A 22,419-nucleotide genomic window follows, 5' to 3' on the forward strand; every position below is an offset into this window, starting at 1 on the left:
CTCTAGGCTTTCAGATATTAACCTTAAACATTGTCTTCCTCCATAGTGCTTTTCTTAGGCAATGCCAAACTGTAAGTACTGACATAGCAAATGAAAACGAAGAAAATCTAAAGGTATTACTGCTCAATGCTATGAGTCTAAACAAAAAACTCCACTCCCTAGAAGCTCTCAGCACCCTACACAATGCTGACATCTGTGCAGTCACTAAGACAGGGTTAAAGCCGCAGGGAGTACACCGACATTGCAAGGTTATAATGCCTTCCACACATTTAGACCAGCTACTACACAGACAGGTACTAAAGGTGGAGGTGTCTCAATTTACATAAAGAATAAATATACCTCAAGGTTAGTCAAACAGGACAATGCACTTGAACTTCTCCATTTTCAAATCACCATAGGCAAAATCCAATACCACTTTCTTGCAAGCTGTAGGTCCCCCTCTATGACCCAGGAAACCCACACCATGTATTTAAAGTTATTGGAAATACTCACCATCCAACCCAATAACATATTCATGGGCAACTTTAATTACTTCAATATTAGCTGGGGATCCTATATGACACAGAACGCACAGGCACAGAGATTCCTGGATTTTGTAAACACAAACTCCCTGTACCAGATTGTCATTACACCAGCCAGGGGTGCAACCATAAGGGATCTGGGCTTTTCTAATATGGGAGAGTGCTCCACACACCCCAGTGTAATGTCTTACCTGGTAACGTCAGACCACAAAATGGTTTCCTTTGAAGTAAAAATAAAACCTGGACCCCCAGCCCTGGAATTTTCAGGAACTACTCTAAGGCTAACTTCCTGCTATTAAGTGATAACCTGGCAAAATTTCAAGCCGCAATAAGACCAGACAATACTGCTGCCTATACAGAACTGTTCACAGAAACCCTACACAAGCATGTTAATAGCTGCATTGAGGCAGCAGTACCCACTAGAATAAGTACAGAACTAACTCAAAAAACAAGTCACCCTGATGAATCACAAAATCAATAGGCTGTATAGCAGAATAGCTAAAATCATGGCAAAAATTAGCAGGTGCAACACCAGCAGGATAAAAGCACTCATCTAAATAAACAAAAAACTTAGAGGAGAAATGAAGTCTACCAAAGCCAAATTTGAGCTACATTTGGCCTTACAGGTCAAGACAACCACAAGGCATTCTTTAGCTATATCCACAACCTCAAAGGAAATACACAATTGTGTGTAGAGCTCATTGTAAATGGAGTCACCATTACTGAGCCAGAAGATATAGCAAACCTACTGGCGAACAGATTCATCTCCAACTTTACCCCCCTCTTCCTCAACCTACCCTCAGGAAATACCATCAAATATAACTCCCCCTGCTATCACTATGGAACAGGCCCTTAACCCTACTACATAAGCTCTTTCTAACTCATCTCACTCTCAGATTTTCCTCATCCACCTCCCCAGTTCATCCTTACTTCCTAACTCTTGCCCTGCTACTAAATCTGCTTTCCTGCTTTCTAATTATTCTCTTGACTACCAAAGCTCAATCTTCTGTTACTCCTATTACTGTACAGAAAAGGCATTAATAATATCACTTTGATTAAATGTTGTAAATATACTCCTCCTCTACCTGTATAAATGAATTCACCTAACTGCATTTTTTCGGTTGTGTAGAATGAAAGTATCCTGGAAACTAACTGCTTTTAATTGCCTAAATCAAACTCATTCTTGTGCTACCTTATGCAGTCAAACAACTTCTGACTTAAAAGACTGTACATTTTAAACTGTAAACTAGGAATGCACTAGTCTTGTTTTTGTACTATTTTATATTTTATATCTTACATCTTAAATTTGTGTTTGTATAATTGTGGAGCTTTACTTCCCAGGCCTCCGGTGAAATAGGGCAAAAGCTCAGTCGTACTAACCCGGTTAACAAATGTCAAACAAGTGATAAATAATGCTCTCTCTAAGGCCAAGAACACTGCATCAATGGCCCAGACAGTATCCAAGGATCCTTTCTAAATAGCATGAAACATGACCTATCAGGCCATCTGGAGTTGCTGTTTAACTGTAGCCTCCAAACAGGCTTCATGCTTCATGAATGAAGGACAGCAATAATCCCTCTGCACAAAGGTTAACCATCTACAGACACTGGAAACTACAGATCTATGAGTGTCTCTAGTTTCATATGCAAAGCCATGGAAAGAGTTATCACAGAAATGATCAATAATGATATAGTAAAATTCCAGACACTGGACCAAACACAATTTGGTTTCGTCAAGGGCAGGTCATGCCTATTAAATCCAATGGACTTCTTTGAGAAGGTCACAAAAGCAATGGATGAGGGGAAAATAGTTCACACTGCATACCTTGACCTGCCCATGGCATTTCACACAATACTCCACTTGAGCATTGTTGACAAACTCAAGAGGTTAGGTACAAACCCTTGTGTCACACAGTGAATAACCAACTGGCTCACAGGCAGGATCAAGGAAGCTAGAATTGGGGAGTCCACCTCTACAAAGGGGCCAATCACAAGTGGAGCCACTCGGGGATTGGTCCTGGGACCGCTGCTTTTTGGCATTTACTTCTCTGATGTCAAGCCATTGTCAGTGGTCTCTGGCTGACTAAATTTGCAGATGACTGCAAATTAAGACCTTTCATTGAATCCCACAATGGCACAAATATACTTCAAGAAGGGAGGACACAGACAAACAATTGGTGTCAGAGCCATGGACTAATAAATACTAAGTTTTCAAGAAATACATAATAGTATCCTTTGGGAAGTCATCCACACCTGGTAACTATCATATTGACAACACACCCCTTAGATTTGTCCCAGTAGTTAGGGACTTAGGGACACACACAGACAGTAATCTAGCCTTTGACCATCACCTGTCTACAGTAGCGAGGAAATCATTCCATGTTGTGCAACTTATAAACACAGGTATGACATCTAGGTCCAAGGAAGTCATTGTTCCATTGTATTCCGCATTCATTAGACTTATCATTGAGTACAATACCCCCTTTGGTATGTACCTAACCAGACATGTCCAACAATTGAAATTTCCACAAAGGTTCCTAACTAAAAGAATACAGGGAGAAAATAACATGTAATATGTAGACTTCCTCTGGGCCCTACATCTGTATTCTATCTCCTACAGGCTGTTGAGGTCAGATCTATGCCAGGCATACAGGGCATTATCAGATACCTCATTAATGGACCTCCTGCATAATCACTAAACAAACAGTACCCTTAAACCTTGCCTGTGATTTAAATAGGACCTGATGTAGATACAGGTATGTATCAGAAAGACTACCCTGTCTTTGGAACAGGCTCCCCATCCATGTGAAGCAGAGCTCCTCCCTAACCTAATTCAAGTGTAACTTGGACAACTGGATGGGGGAACAGGAAATTCATCCCTGGTTTGGCATCTATGTCTCTAATGGACACAGGCAGCCTGTTTGTAAATGTTTCATCTCCCCAGACCCTTACACTTATCAAGGGTACTAGAACTTGTCAAGAGATTTGGGATGCATGGCTAGGCTTAAAAAGGCTCTTGTAGACATTAACCTAGTAAACACCTATGAACTATGAACATATGAATACATGAACACACACACACACACACACACACACACACACACACACACACACACACACACACACACACACACACACACAAATCCTAAGAATATTGCACCTCAGAAAAAGGTGAATTTGTGAAGTTATGACAATGTCAGATGTAAAATGTATTTCCTTCAACTGCTCCTAATTTCTCTGAGTTTTGGGACTTACACTATTGTGTCTCAAAAATACAACTGGACCCCCCCTTAGCAGGACATTAGCCTGTTGGACTCTGCTTTCTACTTTCTTCCCAACCCCCACAGTTAAGACATTATTGAAAGAGAAAAAACATCACTAACATTTTAAAGCAAACAGAAAGGACTGTCTTAGACTCTTAAAGCAAACTTCTTACAGATGTCTCTGCTTTTAGACCGTGTTCCTGTCATCATTCATAATCATGTCTGCTTTACTTCTTCTGTTAGTTTTGGGAGGCATTTATCTTTTCATCCCTAACTGTAAAGGACATATTCAGTCAGTGAAATTAAAATAATTGTTCATCTGCTAAGAGTTATACTGGCTAATATTCAGACATTGAAATGATTTGATTGCTGGCACACAACACCATACTGCGTTCCTATTATAACTTTGCTAATTGCTTCATATTTTAAAAGTTGCTTTCTTATTTCAGAAAAAGAAACAGCAGGGGAGGGTTTAATTCCACTTTGATTTAGAACCATAATGATTCCGTGTGCCATTACTGCAGGGTTGTTTATGTATTTTAGTCCTTAGCCTGTGCTTTGGTCGACTGTTCTTCTCTATGCATGCACCACCCACAGAGCTGACCCACTCATGTGAAATCTGCACCAGCTTCGTTTCACACACTGAGAAGTAATGGTCTTCATATACTTCCCACATGCAATTCAAACTGCTGCAGTCCAGCTGCTGGTAGAAACAGACAACTTCATTAATCTCATCTGTATTCATGGAAATAACCACAGACAGTTTGTCTTTAGTGGTAAACTAGTCAACAATTAGCAAAAGTGTTTTAAATATTATAGCAGCAGATTAAAGGTTTTCTTTAGATAACATGTGAATCTGCAACAGAATTTTTACACTTTCCTCAGTTCTTTTGTCCTAAAGCTATTATCTACATTTTTTGCAGCATTTGTGATAACAATGGAAGGGAACCATGACAACCATAAAGCTATGCACATAGTTGTCAGGGGCTATTTAAACAACCTGTTTTAGAAACTTTGTTGACAATTAAATGTTGAAGTGTTTGTTCTTTAAAATAAATATAAGCTGTAAAAATGTTTTTACACAATATTTTCAGAACAAATGCTCAGCACTGTACCTATTCATATAACAAAGGACAATATAAAATTATTTAGAGGACAATATAAAATTGCTTTACTGTATTTCTTCTGTCTATCTATCATATTGTCAATAGCTAAAAGTAATAGAATTCCAGGAAGTAATTATAGAAACAGCCATTTTGGGCATTAGCTAAAGGTAGTAATCTTATTTTTGTATCTGTTTGTTCATTGCCTGATTGTATTTTATTGCTCTGAGAGAGTGAAATGAGGTTAACACTCTTTGCAGAGGAGATAAAAGTTTGTTTTTACAATTTATGGAAAATTTGGCTAAGACACCAAATACATCTACTCCACATCAGTAGTAACCATGAGATACTTTTTCAGGTATCTCTTCTGCAGTCAATCCAGGTAGATGAGGCCTTAGTCTGACATCCCTTCTGAAGGCTGCAAGCATTATTTATCTCTCGTTACAACAAATGGTATTATTAAAATATGTAATAAAAATTGTCAGCATTACTAAAGTTACAAGCTTGTATTTGTAAAACAAGGCATACACATACAACCTTCATTTCTTGCTACAATTACAGTTTTATGTCAGTTGTTATTGAGGAATCAGAATGAAAATATAAGCAGCCATCACATGAATGGTGCCTTCTCACAGACGACTGTACATCTGTCTTTGGAGATGTAGATTTACACTTTTCTGGGGACTCAGAAAGAACCCCATTACTGACAGTACGAGCTGTAGCCTAAAGGGACACAGAGACATAGTAGATGAGAGGAGGAAATCCCACATTATCAGCTAATTTGCTTGTTTCTGAATTGCCCTTAACTACCAATAGTGCAAATCAGCACTTTACTGCAGTAGTCAACAGTGGCAATCTGTGCATCATTCTAGTGCAGGCACTACCCCATTCACTCTTACACACACACACACACACACACACACACACACACACACACACACACACACACACACACACACACACACAGTGAGACACCTCTTATCTGTTCTTCAAATGACAGACTGTCTCTGATGTCTCTTCTTGTTTTATGTCTCTGCCTTTGTAAATCACAAATCCTTACTGTCTGTCAATAATGGCAGAAAATGGGGTTTTATTCTCCTTACTGTTCATGTAGTGCATCAGAATGCTGGATCTGTTGCTCTATTAAATTTTAAGTGAGCTCTTTGGTGTTCTAGTCTTCCTCCATGTTTTGTTCCATAACCTCCCCCTGCATTGACACCCGTCATCTCTCAGCTGTCCTATGATTTTACAGGCCAGTCCTGCTGTTGCCTCTTACACTGCCCTGTCCACCATAACTCACACACCATTGCAAGCAGTGAATAATGCTAGATATTACAGTTTTATACCTCTTACTATGTAAAAGAAATACTCTGCTAGACTAATGTCTCAGTTAGCCCAGAGTATTAAGAATCCTGCTAGGTAAGTTGCTTTATTTGTAAAGGGTGAAGGGCTTGAATCTTTTTCCCACATTTTAGTTAATTTTTTTTTGAAGACATTAAGGTGATATACAAAAACATCACTGGTGTCTAGTGATGGAACAGAGAGTTAATCTGATGCTCAGTGCTGATGGCAGAGGGCTTGAATTTTTCAAGTTTCTTAACTGCACAATATAAGTAGCAAAATGTTTTACTACTTTTCTTTTACATTTCAGTAGGCTGTTGATTAGTCAGCCTTGGTCAATCAGTTGCTGCTCAATATGATACATTTAAGACATATGGATATACATCCATATGTACATAATTATATGTAGGGTTACTATCAGTAAATTGATGATCTTATTCTCAAAACACACAATGCTGCATATAATGTCCCAAAAACCAAAATACCGCTCTTTCTCTCACGCACGCATACACATATGCGCCCGCGTGCGTACACACAGACACACATGCACACACAAAGTTGCAAATATATCTAATCACTCATCTCTCAGGAATAAGGACTAGCATGGGTCCTGTGTGGGGGCAGCTCTGAGATTCAGTACTACAAGTTTCAGCATTTATAGCTTTTCAGTGTGATTGTCTCAACACGGTGAGTTTGATGGTACAGTTCTCAATATTCTGATGCCAATATATACTGAGTAGCAGTTGAGATAACTAATCATAAATCGGTAGATGTTCTTGCTTGCATAACAGCTATGGACTGGACTGATTCCTCTGCTGTTAAAGCAGAATTTTAACTCCCTGATTCTATAAATTCTCAATAGAGATTTCCAAACAATTAAGACATGTTTAAAAGGACATCACTGCTTGAATCAGCTTTAAAGAATCTTGTTAAGAGAGAGGGAGAAAGCCTGAGCTAAATGGAAATTTTCTCAAGATGGACAAAAGGCACTCTTGAAAATAGGAATTTAAAAAAAAAAACAAAATCCAAGCACATTTATGCTAAAGCACAAAGATCCTTAACTCAGCCAAAACAGTTTAGGGGGAAAATCAAGGACATTGCCTATTTCTAGAATAGTAGGAGTAGCAACAGAGATAGCATCACAAATTTAAACATAATAGACGATTTCAAGTCTCTTATTAATAATTTTCTCGTCACCATCATAAGCTCCCTTTTCTCCATTTTCTACATATGGTCAGGGTGTCATGTCAACTGTCGCCATTTCTTTCAGTTCAGTGCCAGTCACCTACTCTCTTCCCGTCGTGCCTGACTGTCACAGGTCTTCTCTCAGCTTCTTTCTTGCTGTCTCTCTCTGTCGCAAATGTTCTTCACCTGAATTTTCCTTTTGATTTCCTGCACATGTGACCAAACCACAGCAATCTGTTCCCTTTGATCTTTTCTGCAATTGCTACTTTTACTTCTGCTCTGATAGTCTAATTTATTTAAATGTCCAACATTATACATTCTTATACTGCACTAAATTTCCATAACGTCTAGCTTCCCCAAACTTTCTACATTCACTGCCCAGGTTTCTGTCCTGGTCATGCTACTGTTTTGTACACTTACCATTTGCTACAGTTACATTCAAAGTCTGCCTGTAATGTGACACTGTCATTCCCTCCAGGCTGTTTCCTAATGCAGTCCATCATCAGTATGAACAGAAGCATGCTCAAAGCTGAATCCTGATGCATACCCACCCAGTGGGAAACCCTATGTAAGACCAGACTCTGCGTGTACTTGACTACATTGCCTGTAATAATTCTACCTGTGTCTCTGGGATTTTGAGCCACTGCAGGACTGCACAAATCAGCATTCTTAGGACCATGCCATATGCTTTCTGTAAGTCTAGGGATGCCCAGTTGGACTCTTTGTTCTTCTCTAGCTTCTTCTCAACTATCTATCTCACGGCAAATTTTAGATGAGTTCTTCTGCCTCCTGACCTCAGTCTGAACTTTTCATATCCCATCTCACTTTCTCTACTCTTTGAATTTACTTATCAGTCACGCAAGAACATTCATCTAGTGTTACAGGAATTTGATGCCACTGAACTGCCAATGGTTGTGGATGTCCCCTTTGTTCCTCTACACTGACACTAGTATGCTCATTCTCCAGTCATCTGGGATATGCCCTTCTCGCCATACTGCTATGGGTACCCTCAAGAGTCATTTCTTCCCTGGTTCACCAAAATTCTTGATCATATCAGCAAAATGAATTAAACATTTCATGAAAGTTGTGTTGAAAAAGCAATACTACTGTAGTAAAAAAGAGGTTTTATCATAGTTCTTTAACTGACATTAAACTTACCATAAGTGACAACTGTCATAACTGACGACAGAAGAAGTAGGAAAAACACATCCATGGTTCCTATGAGAAAGAAGACAAAACATCACCTTATATTACGGTCAACTGTAGTCAGAAAATCGATTACTTTACTGCTAGCTTCATTACATTCACAATGTTTAAGCCCTGCAATAATTCTGCACTGAAAATGTACATGATCAAAATTTCTTATGGCATTTATTGTTCCCATCTAATTTCTCCATCAGTAAAAGATACCTCTATGGTTAAATTAATATATACTATTTCATACATGCCACCAAAACAAGTATTTCCAAGCTCTCTGATTTCCAATCTGAAATGTAAGTGAGTTTGAACATCTGTTTGGAAAACTATCAGAATTTTTATATAACGGATACTTGACATATATGCATGTATATATCTGTCGCGAATTATATCATCGCTAGTCAACAACACATATGTGGCAAAAACAATTGATTGGCAAACAATAAGCAGTGGCACAAATGAATGACCCATAAAATGAGTGAATCACAAAACAATGCCAACTTCTGTCCCCACTACAAATCCCATATCAAGTATTGTAGTTTTGTTTTGATTATTCATTCTACTAGGGAAAGGTTTTCTAGTAACATAATTTGTTGGGTTAGAGACAGGAGTAGACTTGGGTTTAGGGTCGCACACGTGTGAGGAAGGAAGAGGGGGCTTTACCTCCTGTACCACCTCACTCATGTGCGTTAAAGTACAGTTGTGTACACTTACCATAAATGTAGATGTTCGAGTGTATTCACTGTTGCAGTAAACATATTTGGGTTATCTACCTGCAGGTAGCCCTCAGCCAGTCTGAATACCGAGTCTTCGGATTTCTGCGTCAGATGTTGTCGCTTCTTCCATGATGTCAGGTCGTCAGGGGTATAAAACATGCAGCTGATGCCATTACATCAGTTTTTCTTGCCCCAGATTTCAGGTGTCCCCACAACAGGAAGCAATTTTATTGTATGGAACACCCCCAGCAAAAAGCAAATACACATGATATAATATATACCAAACAAAGAGGAGAGGTAAAAGTCAAGAGAAGTCAGGGGGCTGGAGGGAGGGTAACCAGGACTGCAATAGTGAATACACTTGAACATCTATATTTATGGTAAGTGTACACAACTGTACTATGTTCTTCATGTTTCATTGTTGCAGTCATTACATTTGGGTAGATTCCCAAAGCTAAGGAAGGGTGGAGGTAGTTAAAGAGCATTAGGGCTAGCAATAAGGCCCTGTAAGACTGCTGTGGCAAATCCAGCTCTGGATTTAGAAATGATAGGCAGGTGGTAATGCTTGGTAAAAGTATGTACAGAGCTCCAGGTTGCAGCTTCCAGGATGTCCTTGGTAGGGACTCCTCTGAGAAAAGCAGTAGAAGTAGATGCAGCCCTGGTGGAATGTGTTCTTATTCCCTGTGGGTAGGTTTTCCATAATGTTTGCAGCAGAAATGGATGCAATGTGCTATCCATTTGGAAATGGTATGCTTTGAAATGGCCTTCCCCTCCGCACCTGCAGCAAAGCTAAGTAGCAGCTGGTCAGATTTTCTGAGAGGCTTAGTCCTGTCCATATAGAATCGAAGCTGTTTGTGTACGTCCAGAGAATGCAGTATTCTTGTCCCTTTATTCTGAGGATTACGGAAAAAAGTAGGCAAATGAATGGACTGGTTTAGAGCCACACTAGACACCACCTTTGGCATAAAGAACGGATTAGTCCTGGGAGAAACCCTATCCGCATGGAAGATAATGAAGGGTTCCACTGCCATCAAGGCCTGTAGTTCAGACACTCTTCTTGCTGAAATGTTGGCTAGAAGTAAAGCTGTTTTCCAAGAAAGGAATTTCAACTCTGCTGTAGCAGCTGGTTCAAAGGGGGTAAGAGTGAGTTTTTCCAATACAAAGTTAAGATCTCAGGCTGGAGTGGGAGCTCTCCTGGGGGGGGTCTTAAATTTTTGGCCCCTCTAAGGAATTGTTTTAGCAGGGGATGAGAGAAGAGGGGTGGTTCAGTATTATAATGTGCTGATATGGCAGAGGCATGAATCTTAATTGAAGAGAAAGATAGGCCCTTGTGGAGCATTTCTGTTAAAAAGCTGGGCACTGTTGTGCCCATCCCCTGAGCCTGGCTCCAGGAACAGTATCTTTTTCACTTTTCTGAATAGGATTTTCTAGTACTAGGCCTCCTTGCCGCAAGAATGACATCCAGCACCTGATTACTGAGGGTTGTTAGAGGTGAGCTCAGGGAATTAGCCAGGCTTCAAGGTTCAGGGTTTGAAGCTGAGAGTGCAGAATCTGACCCGTCTGCTGGGACAGCAAGGAGGGGGTCTAAGGAAGGTGCCAAGGTTGCAGCACTGTCAGACTGCACAAAAGGGGGTAACAGTGCTAGCATGGCCAGTCTGGTGCAATCAGTATTGTCCTTGGCTTGTCCTGTTTTATCTTTAGTAGTACCTTCAATAGGAGAGGCAGAGGGGAAAGGCATAAACTGAGAGGCTTTCCCAGGTAAAGGACAGGGCATCCACTTTCCAAGCTTGACCGTGGGGAGTTCTGGTGCAGAATTTGTTCAATTGGTAGTTTTGAGGGGAGGCAAACAGGTCTAACTCTGGTGTCCCCCATTTGTTCCTCAACAGCTTGAATATTTTGGGTTCTAGTTTCCATTCATGTGGGTCCATGAGATTTCTGCTTAAGTTGTCTGCCAGTGAATTTAGTTTGACTAGCAGGAATTGAGCCTGTAGGTTCACTTGGTAGCTCAAGGTTGTGTTCCACAGAGCCATGGCTAGTCTGCAGAGTGGGTCGGAATGGGTTCCCTCCTGCTTGTTTATTTCCTACATAATGGTGGTGTTGTCTGTCTTTACCAGTAGCTGTCCTGGAAGAATAAGGTCCTTGAAGGCTGTCAGAGCATTCTGTACAGCTAACATTTCTTTTTGATTGCTATGCAGGTGCATCTGTTTTGGGTTCCATTTGCCCTGAATGTACTGCCTTGCCATGTGAGCCCCCCACGCATACTCTGATGCCCCTGTTGTTAGAGTTTGGGTGGCAGGGGGTGGAGTGAAAGGGAGTCCCTTGTTGTGGTAGCAGGCCTCTGCCCACCAAAGGAACTCTGTCTTTAGACAAGGGATGATAGGAACCATTGTTACTAGGTCCTGAGAATGTTGACACCATAGACTTTTTAAATACCATTGAAGTTTCCTCATATGCAGCCTTGCACATGGAATTAACAGAATGCAAAAGGCCATGAACCCCAGGGCTTCCAGGATTTTCCTTGCAGATAGATGGGTTTTTGTGGCCAGTAGTTTGAAGTAGGTTGTCAAATGAACTTGTTTCTCTGGAGTGAGGAATATCATCTGGGAAGTTGTGCTCAAGCTTGCTCCCAGAATACAATCTGTTGGCAGGGTAATAGGTGTGATTTCTTCTCGTTGATGGTGTACCCCAGTGAAGCTAGAAGTCTCTTTACAAATGCCAGGTGTTTAATAGCAAGTCCTGACTCTCTGCCTGAATCAGACAATCGTTCAAGTATGGGTAAATCCGAATATTTTTCTGCCTGCAAAATGCAATGGCTGGAGCTAGGCACTTTGTGAATACCCTAGGCGCAGTAGATAAGTCAAAGGGAAGTGCAGAGAACTGATAGTGCATGGAGCCTGCCCATAAGCATAGGTATTTTCTGCAGGATTCCCTTATTGGGATGTGCAGGTAAGCTTCTTTCAAGTCTAGAGTTGCCAGCCAGGCATCCTTGTCTAGCATAGGAAGAAGTTGTTGAAGAGTTAGCATTTTGAATTTTGGAACCACCAGAAATGTGATGAGAATAGAAAGGTCCAGGATAGGATGCCAGGAGTTTTCTTTTCTGGGAATCAGGAATAATCTAGAATAAAAATCTTGTCCCCTTTGTTCTGCTGGGTCAGGCTGAAGAGCCCTGATACTGAGAAGAGAGATCACTTGTTTTTGCGCCTCCTCCCACTGGTTTGGGCAGGTCTGGCCATCTACTTGGGGTTGGGAGTGAGTGGAAGTGGAATCTGTATCCTAGGGAAACTATGTTTAAAACCCATTTGTCATGGGTAATGAGTTCCCAATTATTTGCATGCAGGGCGAGCTTTCCTCCTAAGGGAGGAAGTAGTTGAGCAAGGCTTGGTAGAGTTAAGGATGAGTCATTGTGTCATTTTTCCATAAGGGGTGGCTTACTACTCCCTGCTTTGGAAGTGGGGGCCCTCCACTGCTTAGATCTGTGCATAGCCAGAGACTAAAGCCTTGGTGGTCTGCTGCTCCTGGGTTTGAACTGAGAAGGCCTGGAAGGGACTGGAAAGGACAAGTTCTTTGAAGGCCAATGCCTATAGAATCTAGATGGCTTTACTTGTAAAAAATCTTTAACAGTTTGCATAGATTTAGCTTTTCCCCTATCCTTTTAAGGACTTCTTCTGCTTCGTTGCCAAAAAGGCACTCTTGGTTTAAGGGTGCATCCAGTAATTTAGCATTAACATGATCTGGCAAGTTTTGTTCCTTAAGCCAAGCATGCCTTCTAAGTACAGACCCAGTGACAGCAAGATGCTTCTAAAGCATCAAAACCACATTGCAAAGTATGTTTACCTACTTGGACAGCAGAATGCATTAACTCTTGTAAATCTTTGTATTCAGCACAGTCAGGAATCAACATTATTTTCTGTTTAATTAATCCCATAATATGCTGCTGATAAGTTAACATATGAAACTTGCAATTAAAAGCCCTAATGGCCAAAGAAGCAGAAGTATATACCTTCTTATCCCATCTGCCTAAAGCTCTAAAATACCTATCAGAAGGGGTAGGATTTTTGGCAGTAGTAGCCTTAATGCCTTTTGGTCCTTGGGAAATGATCTCTGGATCCGCAGTAGGATTCTTGAAAAGGAATTTGTGAGAGTCGGGTACTCTGTAGTACCTGTCAGGTTTCCTGGGAGCTGGAGGCAAAGTGTTTGGGTAAGGCTGGATTCCAAGAAAACATCATCTACAATCACCAGAACAGGAGTGATAGCTACAGGCCTGTGCTGAGGCAGGTTTAAAAATTCCCTAAGTCTCTTTCTGGACTGAGAATAGTCCTGGCTTTCCCATCGGAAATGCTCCCTATGGTTATGCAAGGTTTCACCAAAAGAAAAATCTTCTGGAGGGAAGGCAGAGGGAATGGAATCCTCTCCATCAGAATCCTCATAAGTAGATAAGGATAAATCCTGGTAGTCAGAAGGATCAGAGATATCAGACTCCTGATCAGAAGAATCAGAAAGAAAATCAGTTCTAGGTCTCTTAGAGGGGAAGGCTGGCTTCCCCTAATTAAGGTAATAAGGTTGTCAGCCATTCTAATCATTTGTTTTTGAGGCATATGGGCCTGAGAATGCGCATTGTTCATCGGTTTTTTAGGCTTAGTGCGAGCTTTAGGCCTGAGGAATTCAGAATTCTTAGCTTGAAACAAAGTCGTCGGTTTAATATGAAAATCGGTAGGCCTGAATATACCCTCAGAAGCAAGTGTCTGCACAGCAGCTCTGGACCCATCCAAGGTAGGGACATCCGCAGGTTCCATATTCGAAGAAGCATCTTGCAGCATACCGGACTCCAAATGGGTCTCAGTAGAGGCCTACAAATCTGTAGTAGCGGGTATCAGGGTCTGCAAAAGTGCCTCACTGAGTACCAGCAGACTGGTGGTTAGCTTACTGGAAGCTTCGTCGGCAGTTTTGGACCTATGCGGTCTATCTCTTTCTTTATCCTTACATTTTTTCAGAAGATCGGTAGTCGATGGCTTTACCAAAGCCATTTCAGAGAATGGAGATCAAGAATGAAAGTATTTAGCTACAGAAATAGCCCAAAGATGAATAGTTCGGGCGTTGAACAAGGCACAAAACCGACAGTGAGGGACGTCGTGGTCTGGGCCTAAACAGGTGACGCAGTAAGAATGAAAATCTCTATGAGGCATTTGCTTTCCACAGGTAAGACAATTGTTAATTTTTTCTGACATTGGTTAGAGCAAGAAAAAAGGATCCCCGACAGGGTACTTATCTTTTTGAAGACTTCAGGTCTGAAACTCGAAAACGAAAATTTCAGGAGGCAGCCAATCAGCACTTGCGAACTGTTTCTGCTTCGGGCACCGCATGGCAAGAAAGACTGATGTAATGACGTCGGCTGCATGTTTTATACCCCTGACGACCTGACATCATGGAAGAAGTGACAGCATCCGATGCAGACATCCAAAGACACTGGTATTCAGGCCGGCTGAGGGCTACCTGCAGGCAGATAACCCAAATGTGATGACTGCAACATTGAAACACGAAGAACATCCCTAATCCTCACCCTACACATTTCATTACTAAATCCCTTTCCCTAACAATACCACTAACCAAGACAAAAGTACACAGAACATGCACAACACCACACAGACAACACTAAAAATATCTCCTTACCTGACCTAACCCTCACCTACGAACACTCACACATACACATTACCCTTTATAATGCAACCTTGCACATTTTCACTAACACTGCTTTTTCCATAAAACATTTATTTTCCTGCCCATTCTTACATATCTATATAAAGCTGGAATTCAACCCATGTCACTCAGTTTTTTTCACCCATTTGTACTGTCAACTAAATGAAAGATGACATCTAGGGACACTCACTTTGTATCCTGGAAGGGTCTGCTGGTACCAACTCATGCCTTTAGACTTAAGCTATCTATTTCACAGAGAGGAGCATTACATCTGTACCAGCAGTCTGGTCAATATGGATCTTAATACGTTAGTCTGTAGACTTGTCTTCTAATTTCTTATCAGTTACTCTGGTTTCTCACAACAGGTACACACATCACTTGGCTTACGCCATTGTTGACACTTTAGAATAATATAATATTAACAGGAAACATGGGAACACTAGATATAATTATCATGGAGCTCAGCAATGATTGAAAAGTGAACAAAATAATGATCTCTGAGCAGTGTGTCTGAACTATATGACTGAATAAAAAATAAAACATTTTTTAAATCTTTCTGAAGAATATCAGTGTTACTGCTTTGCAAACAGAGCGCTAGCAATTATTGAATAGTTGAACTATATAACTGTATTATTAAGCATTTTGAGTTAGATAATACTAAATGCAAACATAATTGAATAAAGGTGAAAGTTAAAGCCCCTGCTCTCCTTCATGATGTTCTCACTCATAATTTGTAATGTTCTGCCATCCCCTCTAGCTTTCTATGACCTTTAGAGATGCATTTTCCGCTCTGTACAATGCATGTTACTACAATCATCTTTCTTATCCGTACTCACTGCTGATGAGTTTAATAAGCTGCTTCTCACAAAACAAACTTCTCATTATTTAATATGCACTTTTGACTGTTGCAAAGTACAGAACGCAGAAAATGGGCTGGATGAACTGCCCTCTCCATTGCTGTCATTAACCATCAATCACTAGATTATGTAAATACAAGAATAAAAGCAGTCAACGTAACCCAATAGTCCAAGCCAATGAAACAAAATAGTTGTTGAAAAACTGACAGGACAACCACAGCAGTGACTTCTAGTTTAATAAAATAAAACAGCAAAGGTAAAATCGGACAAGTGCTTTCGCATAGATACTACGCTTCTTCAGATTCTATAATACACTTAAAAACAATTCCGCACTATATAACATAAAGGAGCCTATCACATTTAAGAGCAGTAATCATTTGTTGAAACACAAACAATAGAAAACGAAACTTCCAACACGCAAGCTGTATCTTTTTTCTGAGGAAGGAGGGGTATTAACCCTTCCGAAAGCGCTTAATAAACCTGTGTTTTCGTTTTGGATTACCTTTTGGATTACTTTTTGGAATTACATTCTTTCGTTTTGGTACTGCGTGTTGGAAGTTTCGTTTTCTATTGTTTGTGTTTCAACAGTAATCATTTGTCACTAATTAAAAAAAAATGACCTCATCAAGAATTCTTCCCTTTCTTAAGGTGACACCCATTTAAAACAGGCTTAATACAAACATTGTTGTTAATACCTGGATGTCTGTGTGCTTACATCATAAGTATCCATCTTAAGAGACCAGATAGTGAAGCGGTTAAGGTATTCGCCTCCCATGCACAAACTACAAGGTTTGATCCTGACCTCCGGCCAATGCATTATTTCCGGCCTTACCTGAAAGGCCAGTGGTTAAGGTATATGCCTTTCAACCACAAGGTGCAAGGTTTGATTCTCCTCACTAGAAAGAGCTTTACAGATAGAAGATGTATGTTTTTGGGGTGGGAGGGTGGCCTAATGGTTAAGGTGTTTGTCTTTCAAACACAGGGTGCAGGGTTTGAGTCTCACAAGGGATAACTGGCTAAGCTTAAAATGGCTCGCAAGGGCAGTTAGCTTAGTACAATAAGAAGAAATAAGAAATTCAACCTGTTCCAAATAAATGTTAATGTCACCTCTCCTCAAATTCTTATATATATGCTGCTATGCTCTAAAACTAAAACTGTGATTAGAAAATTCTCATATATGTTTGGCAAGAGCATTATTGACATTTTTATTTTTTATATCATATAGTTGTCTAGCCACTTTGTCTTTTAAATGTCTTATTGTCTTACCAATGTAAAAACAGCTGCACACATTGCATGTAGCTAAGTATATTATGTTTACACTGTTGCAATCTGCATAAGATCTTGGACTGAACACAAACATCATTGTAGGGTGAATAAAATTCTGTGTTTTGCTTATAACACTACATATCCTACATCCCCTACAAGGATATGTACCTAACCTATCCCCTTGCCTCTGTCACCTTTGTTTGTCACAACACAGTAACTGCTTTAAATTCAAACTGTTTCTATATGTAAACCTTGGTGCTTCTCCTATTACTTTTATTGTCAATCTGTCCACAGTCAAAAGATGCCAATAGTATTATTATCATTTGTATATCTAGTAATAAACTAACCCCTGCCTTTCATGTAGTTATTGACATCAGTATTGTACTTAATGTTACACATAAACCCTGAACGGGGGGGGGGGGTCCTCTCTATTCATAAAGGCCTCTTCTTTTATCTTTGTAACTGTGCTCACATTATAGCCCCTTTCTATAAATAATTTCTCCAGCTTAGCGGTTTCTTTTTCAAACTCTTTACCTCTATCACAAATCCTTTTAATTCTCTTAAATTGAGATTATTATACTGGGAAAAATATGTCTAGGATGCATGCTATCATTACTGAGCAGTCCATTATGCCAACATGTCTTATGATATAGTGTAGAAGATATTGCTTTATCTTGATCCCTCATAAGAGAAATATCTAGAAAATCAATTATTGTAAATGAGTATGACATAGTAAATCTTAAGATGTCCGTGGTTGATTCTAGGTATGTTACAAACTGTTAAAGACTGTGTTTCTCCATCTCACAATATAAAAATATCATCCACAAACCATCTGTACAACCTAATATTTTTGCTGAACATACTGTTATAAAGATGCTGGGTTTCCCAGGAGTGTACTACCAAATTTGCACAACAATTAGCACATGGGGTGACCATTGTGACACCCTACTTTTGTAAAACATGAACACATTATTACACAAAATAAGATCTAAAAGTGTGCAAATCAGTTGTATATCATCACTGTAAAAAACCTTCCCAACAGTCAAAACTTCTATTATGGCCTTTATACCATAGTCATTAGGTACAGAGGTAACAAATTTTTCACATCCAAAGTGACCATCAGACATGTTGTTACATCATTGTTATCAATAGGTTCAAATAGGTTATGTAAAAAGTGTGACATGTCTTTTAATATAGTTGAAATACAGGGGATAATTTGTCTTAACCTCCCTCCTACAAATATGGAGAAGGGTTCCATAGCCCATCCTCCCCCAGCAACTATTGGTCTCATTGGTGGTGTAATTAAAGATTTGTGAATTTTGAGTAACCCCTTAATAAGTGGTACAACAAGATTTTTGACAATGAAATACTGAAAAGGGGTTCATCTATCTGTCTGTACATCAATAAATCAAAAATGCAGTCCCCAATGTTCTTAACAATAGTCCTGAATTGTGGCCATCCTATTAAACAATATGTATTACAGTCATTTAACATGTCTTTCATGGCTTTGACATAATCCACTCTATTCATTAGAACAACCACTCCTCCTTTGTATGCTGGTCTTATAGAGAGATCATGGCTATTTTGAAGTTGTTGCAAAGCTCAGCAAAGTCAGTGTTAAAAAAGTCTTTCTTGTGAGTAGTGTACATAACATCACATATCTCCTTCTCACAAGCCCTCACAAAACAGTCTATATGTGATGGTAAATTCGGAGAAAAATGAACTAGGTTTCTTATAAATGTCAACACCAGTATTCATTTTATTACCACACATTAATTTTAAAGTTACGTTTTGTGCAAAAAGTCTGATATCTGTAAGCATATCACTTACATTTGTTGAAACTGTTGGACCGAATGAGAGCCCCCTATTGAAACATGAGAGTCCATCTTTCTGAGCACATAAGTTGACAAATTCACCACTAATCAATTGTTGACGCTATGGAATAATATACAGGAAACATGGGAATACTAGATATAATTATCGTAGAGCTCAGCAATTACTGAAAAGAATATCAGTATTGCTGTTTTGCAAACAGAGCGCTAGCAGTTATTAGATAGTTGGTGAACTATATAATTGTATTCAACAACAAAAAAGTTAAAAAAATACCACTGAAACAGGCTCAAATGCTGTGTCAAAAAGACAAAAATGAATAAATCCAGTAAAAAACAGACACAGTCACGACCACAGTATCCAGTACTAAAAAATTTTACTACAAGTGCACAGAACACTAGCGCTTTAACTAAAATAGCTTCATCAGGTGTTTAAAATGCACAGTAAAACACAATATAAAGCACTAAGGTAACAGTCACATGATACATTCCAATCATTATTCAAAAGCATATTACACACAAAATACCAGCACATGATTTAATAGCGCATAAAACATAAATAAAACATAAATACATTACTAAAAGCTGCACTATCTCCTCAAGGGTCTATTTTTAAGTTGGGGTCTCAGAGGTACAGATTCATTAAGACCATGCCCCGAGTTCAACCTAACAATTCATGTAGACTCTAAGTCTTCAGTCTTATTAGCTATATCATCTAACCTGGAACTCTGATATTCTACCAGTGACCAAGAACTTGAACACATGGGTGTCATCTGTGTTCATAACATGTCTAGCTAGTGCATTAACCTTATTTTGTTTATTTATATTGTAAACATGTTCTCTTATACACTCTTTAAATGTTCTGTTGGTCTTCCCTATATAGAATCCCATACATTTTACACAATGTTTGTGTCTTTCGGCTTTTCCCGGTTAGGGGTCGCCACAGCGGAACTCCGGTCCGCTAATGATTGGCAATGATTTTTAAGTACAAGATTGCCAGGCCTGACGCACAACCTTCAATGAAGGTACACCCATTCACGCATGTCTCCACGTAGAAGACGCTCTAGCTGAGAATCGAACCAGACAGCGTCTTATTGTGAGGCAATAACGCTACCGCAGCACCACCACCGCGGCCCATACATTTTACACAATAAGCAAGATAAACCACATGTTTAGTAAAACATGTGGCAGGTACTTTAAAAGTGTACATTTTCCTCTGGTCAGGATGATAAAATTCAGCACTGGTGTCAATATAAGAACAAAAATTGCACTGTCTACATGGCCTGGTGCCATATTCACAGTCTTCAGCAGGGGTTCCCTTGGGATAACATAGTCTCAATTTTAAGGACTTGCTATTCCTAAACTGAAAACTAGGTTCATCATCTATAAGTTTTGCTGCATTCGGATCAGTAACTAGAACTTTCCAATGCTTCCTAATGACGTCTACATACTGAGAGACATCAGTAGTATAGCTCAAAAGAACCCTAAGTTTCATGTCACTATCCTGTCTATTTTTCACCTTGCCAACCTTCCCTCTCCCATAGGAAAAGTAGGGTTTGGCATGACTATGCTTCATTCCCACTACATCATGGACATTCATAAGGATGTGTTGCTCATTATACCATCTATCTCGGAGATTATCCATGGCAACGTTTACCTGTGTCTGAAAATCCTGCTCCTTCACATTTAATCTAGACGCTCTATATATTTGATTGCGTAGGAAAATGTACACTTTTAAAGTACATGCCACATGTTTTATTAAACATATGGTTTACCTTGCTTACTGTGTAAAATGTATGGGATTCTATATAGTGAAGACCAACAGAACATTTAAAGAATGTATAAGCGAACATGTTTGGAATATAAATAAACACAATAAGGTTAATGCACTAGCTAGACATGTTATGAACACAGATGAAACCCATGTGTTCAAGTTCTTGGTCATTGTCAGAATATCAGAGAGTTCCAGGTTAGGTGATACAGCTAATAAGACTGACGACTTAGAGTCTACATGGATTGTTAGGTTGAAGGGGGACTTGGGGCATGGTCTTAATGAATCTGTAGCCCTGAGACCCTGACTTAAAAATAGACCCTTGAGGAGATAGTGCAGCTTTTACTAATGTATTTATGTTTTACTTATGTTTTTATGTGCTATTAAATCATGTGCTGGTATTTTGTATGTAATATGCTTTTAAACAGTGATTGGAATGTATCATGTGACTGTTACCTTAGTGCTTTATAGGAGTTGTGTTTTTTACTGTGCATTTTAAACACCTAATGAAGCTATTCTAGTGAAAGTGCCTGTGTTCTGTGCACTGGTAGTAAAATTTTTTTAGTACTGGATACTGCGGTCGTGACTGTGTCTGTTTTATATAATTGTATTATTAAGCATTTTGAGTTAGATAATACTAAATGCAAACATAATTGAATAAAGGTGAAAGTTAAAGCCCCTGCTCTCCTTCATGATGTTCTCACTCATAATTTGTAGCGTTCTGCCATCCCCTCTAGCTTTCTATGACCTTTAGAGATGCATTTTCCACTCTGTACAATGCATGTTACTGCAATCATCTTTCTTATCCGTACTCACTGCTGATGAGTTCAATAAGCTGCTTCTCACAAAACAAACTTCTCATTATTTAATATGCACTTTTGACTGTTGCAAAGTACAGAACGCAGAAAATGGACTGGATGAACTGCCTTCTCCATTGCTGTCATTACCCATCAGTCACCAGATTATGTAAATAAAATAGCTATAAGTATGTTATTAAGTGGGAATGCAGGCAATGTGCCTTATTGTATGGTAGATGCTGAACTCTAAAAGTCACTTTTCTGGAGATGAAGTCTTTACCTTTTAGAGTACAAAGTTACCACAGCAGATTTGTTCTCTCCAATTCATGGGCTTACTTTGCATGGAGAAACAGTTCAGTAAGATTACATCTGGTGTATAATGTTTACAAATGAAAATATGTCAATATGGTTTGTTTTTATTTATACAATTTCCTACAGTTTCTCCTGCCACCCTGGTTGATATGAGCATCCTGAAACAGTGTAGCAACTACCTCATATACATGGACAATCATATACTACTACCACCTAGGAACACAATTTGTGAGGCATGCAATTACATAAAGAAGCTAGAATCTATGCTCTATCCCTCACAAGCCAGTATATCTGGTACTGACATGGTTGTGAAACACAATCACTACACCTCAAATACCACCCGCAACTACACAACACACACCCACATATGCGGAGGTTCTCAACAAAAATAAACCCAAACAAAGGAGATCTCAGAGGCAAAAATACATGAGAACTCCAGAACCCTCCACACCACATACCATGCATAGTCCACACACCAGTGTCTCGCAAACACTATGGCCTAACCATAAACCCAACACATTAGTCATAGGAGACTCCATTGTGAGACACACAGATGTGCCTTTCACCA

At 39.5% G+C, this 22,419-nt stretch overlaps 1 protein-coding gene across 2 annotated transcripts in view; it reads right to left on the bottom strand.

Annotated features, from left to right (window-relative positions):
• The window catches only part of LOC122809167 (phospholemman-like), a 935,896-nt gene that overhangs the window by 396,591 nt on the left and 516,886 nt on the right, over positions 1 to 22,419 (bottom strand). For both annotated transcript variants that reach the window (XM_044080456.1, XM_044080455.1), the window contains exon 2: positions 8,571 to 8,630. In XM_044080456.1, coding sequence (XP_043936391.1) covers positions 8,571 to 8,625 — 55 coding nt within the window. In that variant the 5' untranslated portion in view covers positions 8,626 to 8,630. The remainder of the gene's footprint in view (positions 1 to 8,570; positions 8,631 to 22,419) is intronic.

Source organism: Protopterus annectens, chromosome 8.part0 (genome assembly GCF_019279795.1).
Source record: "Protopterus annectens isolate FY-2018-M chromosome 8.part0, PAN1.0, whole genome shotgun sequence".
NCBI classification, from domain to species: Eukaryota; Metazoa; Chordata; order Ceratodontiformes; family Protopteridae; genus Protopterus; species Protopterus annectens.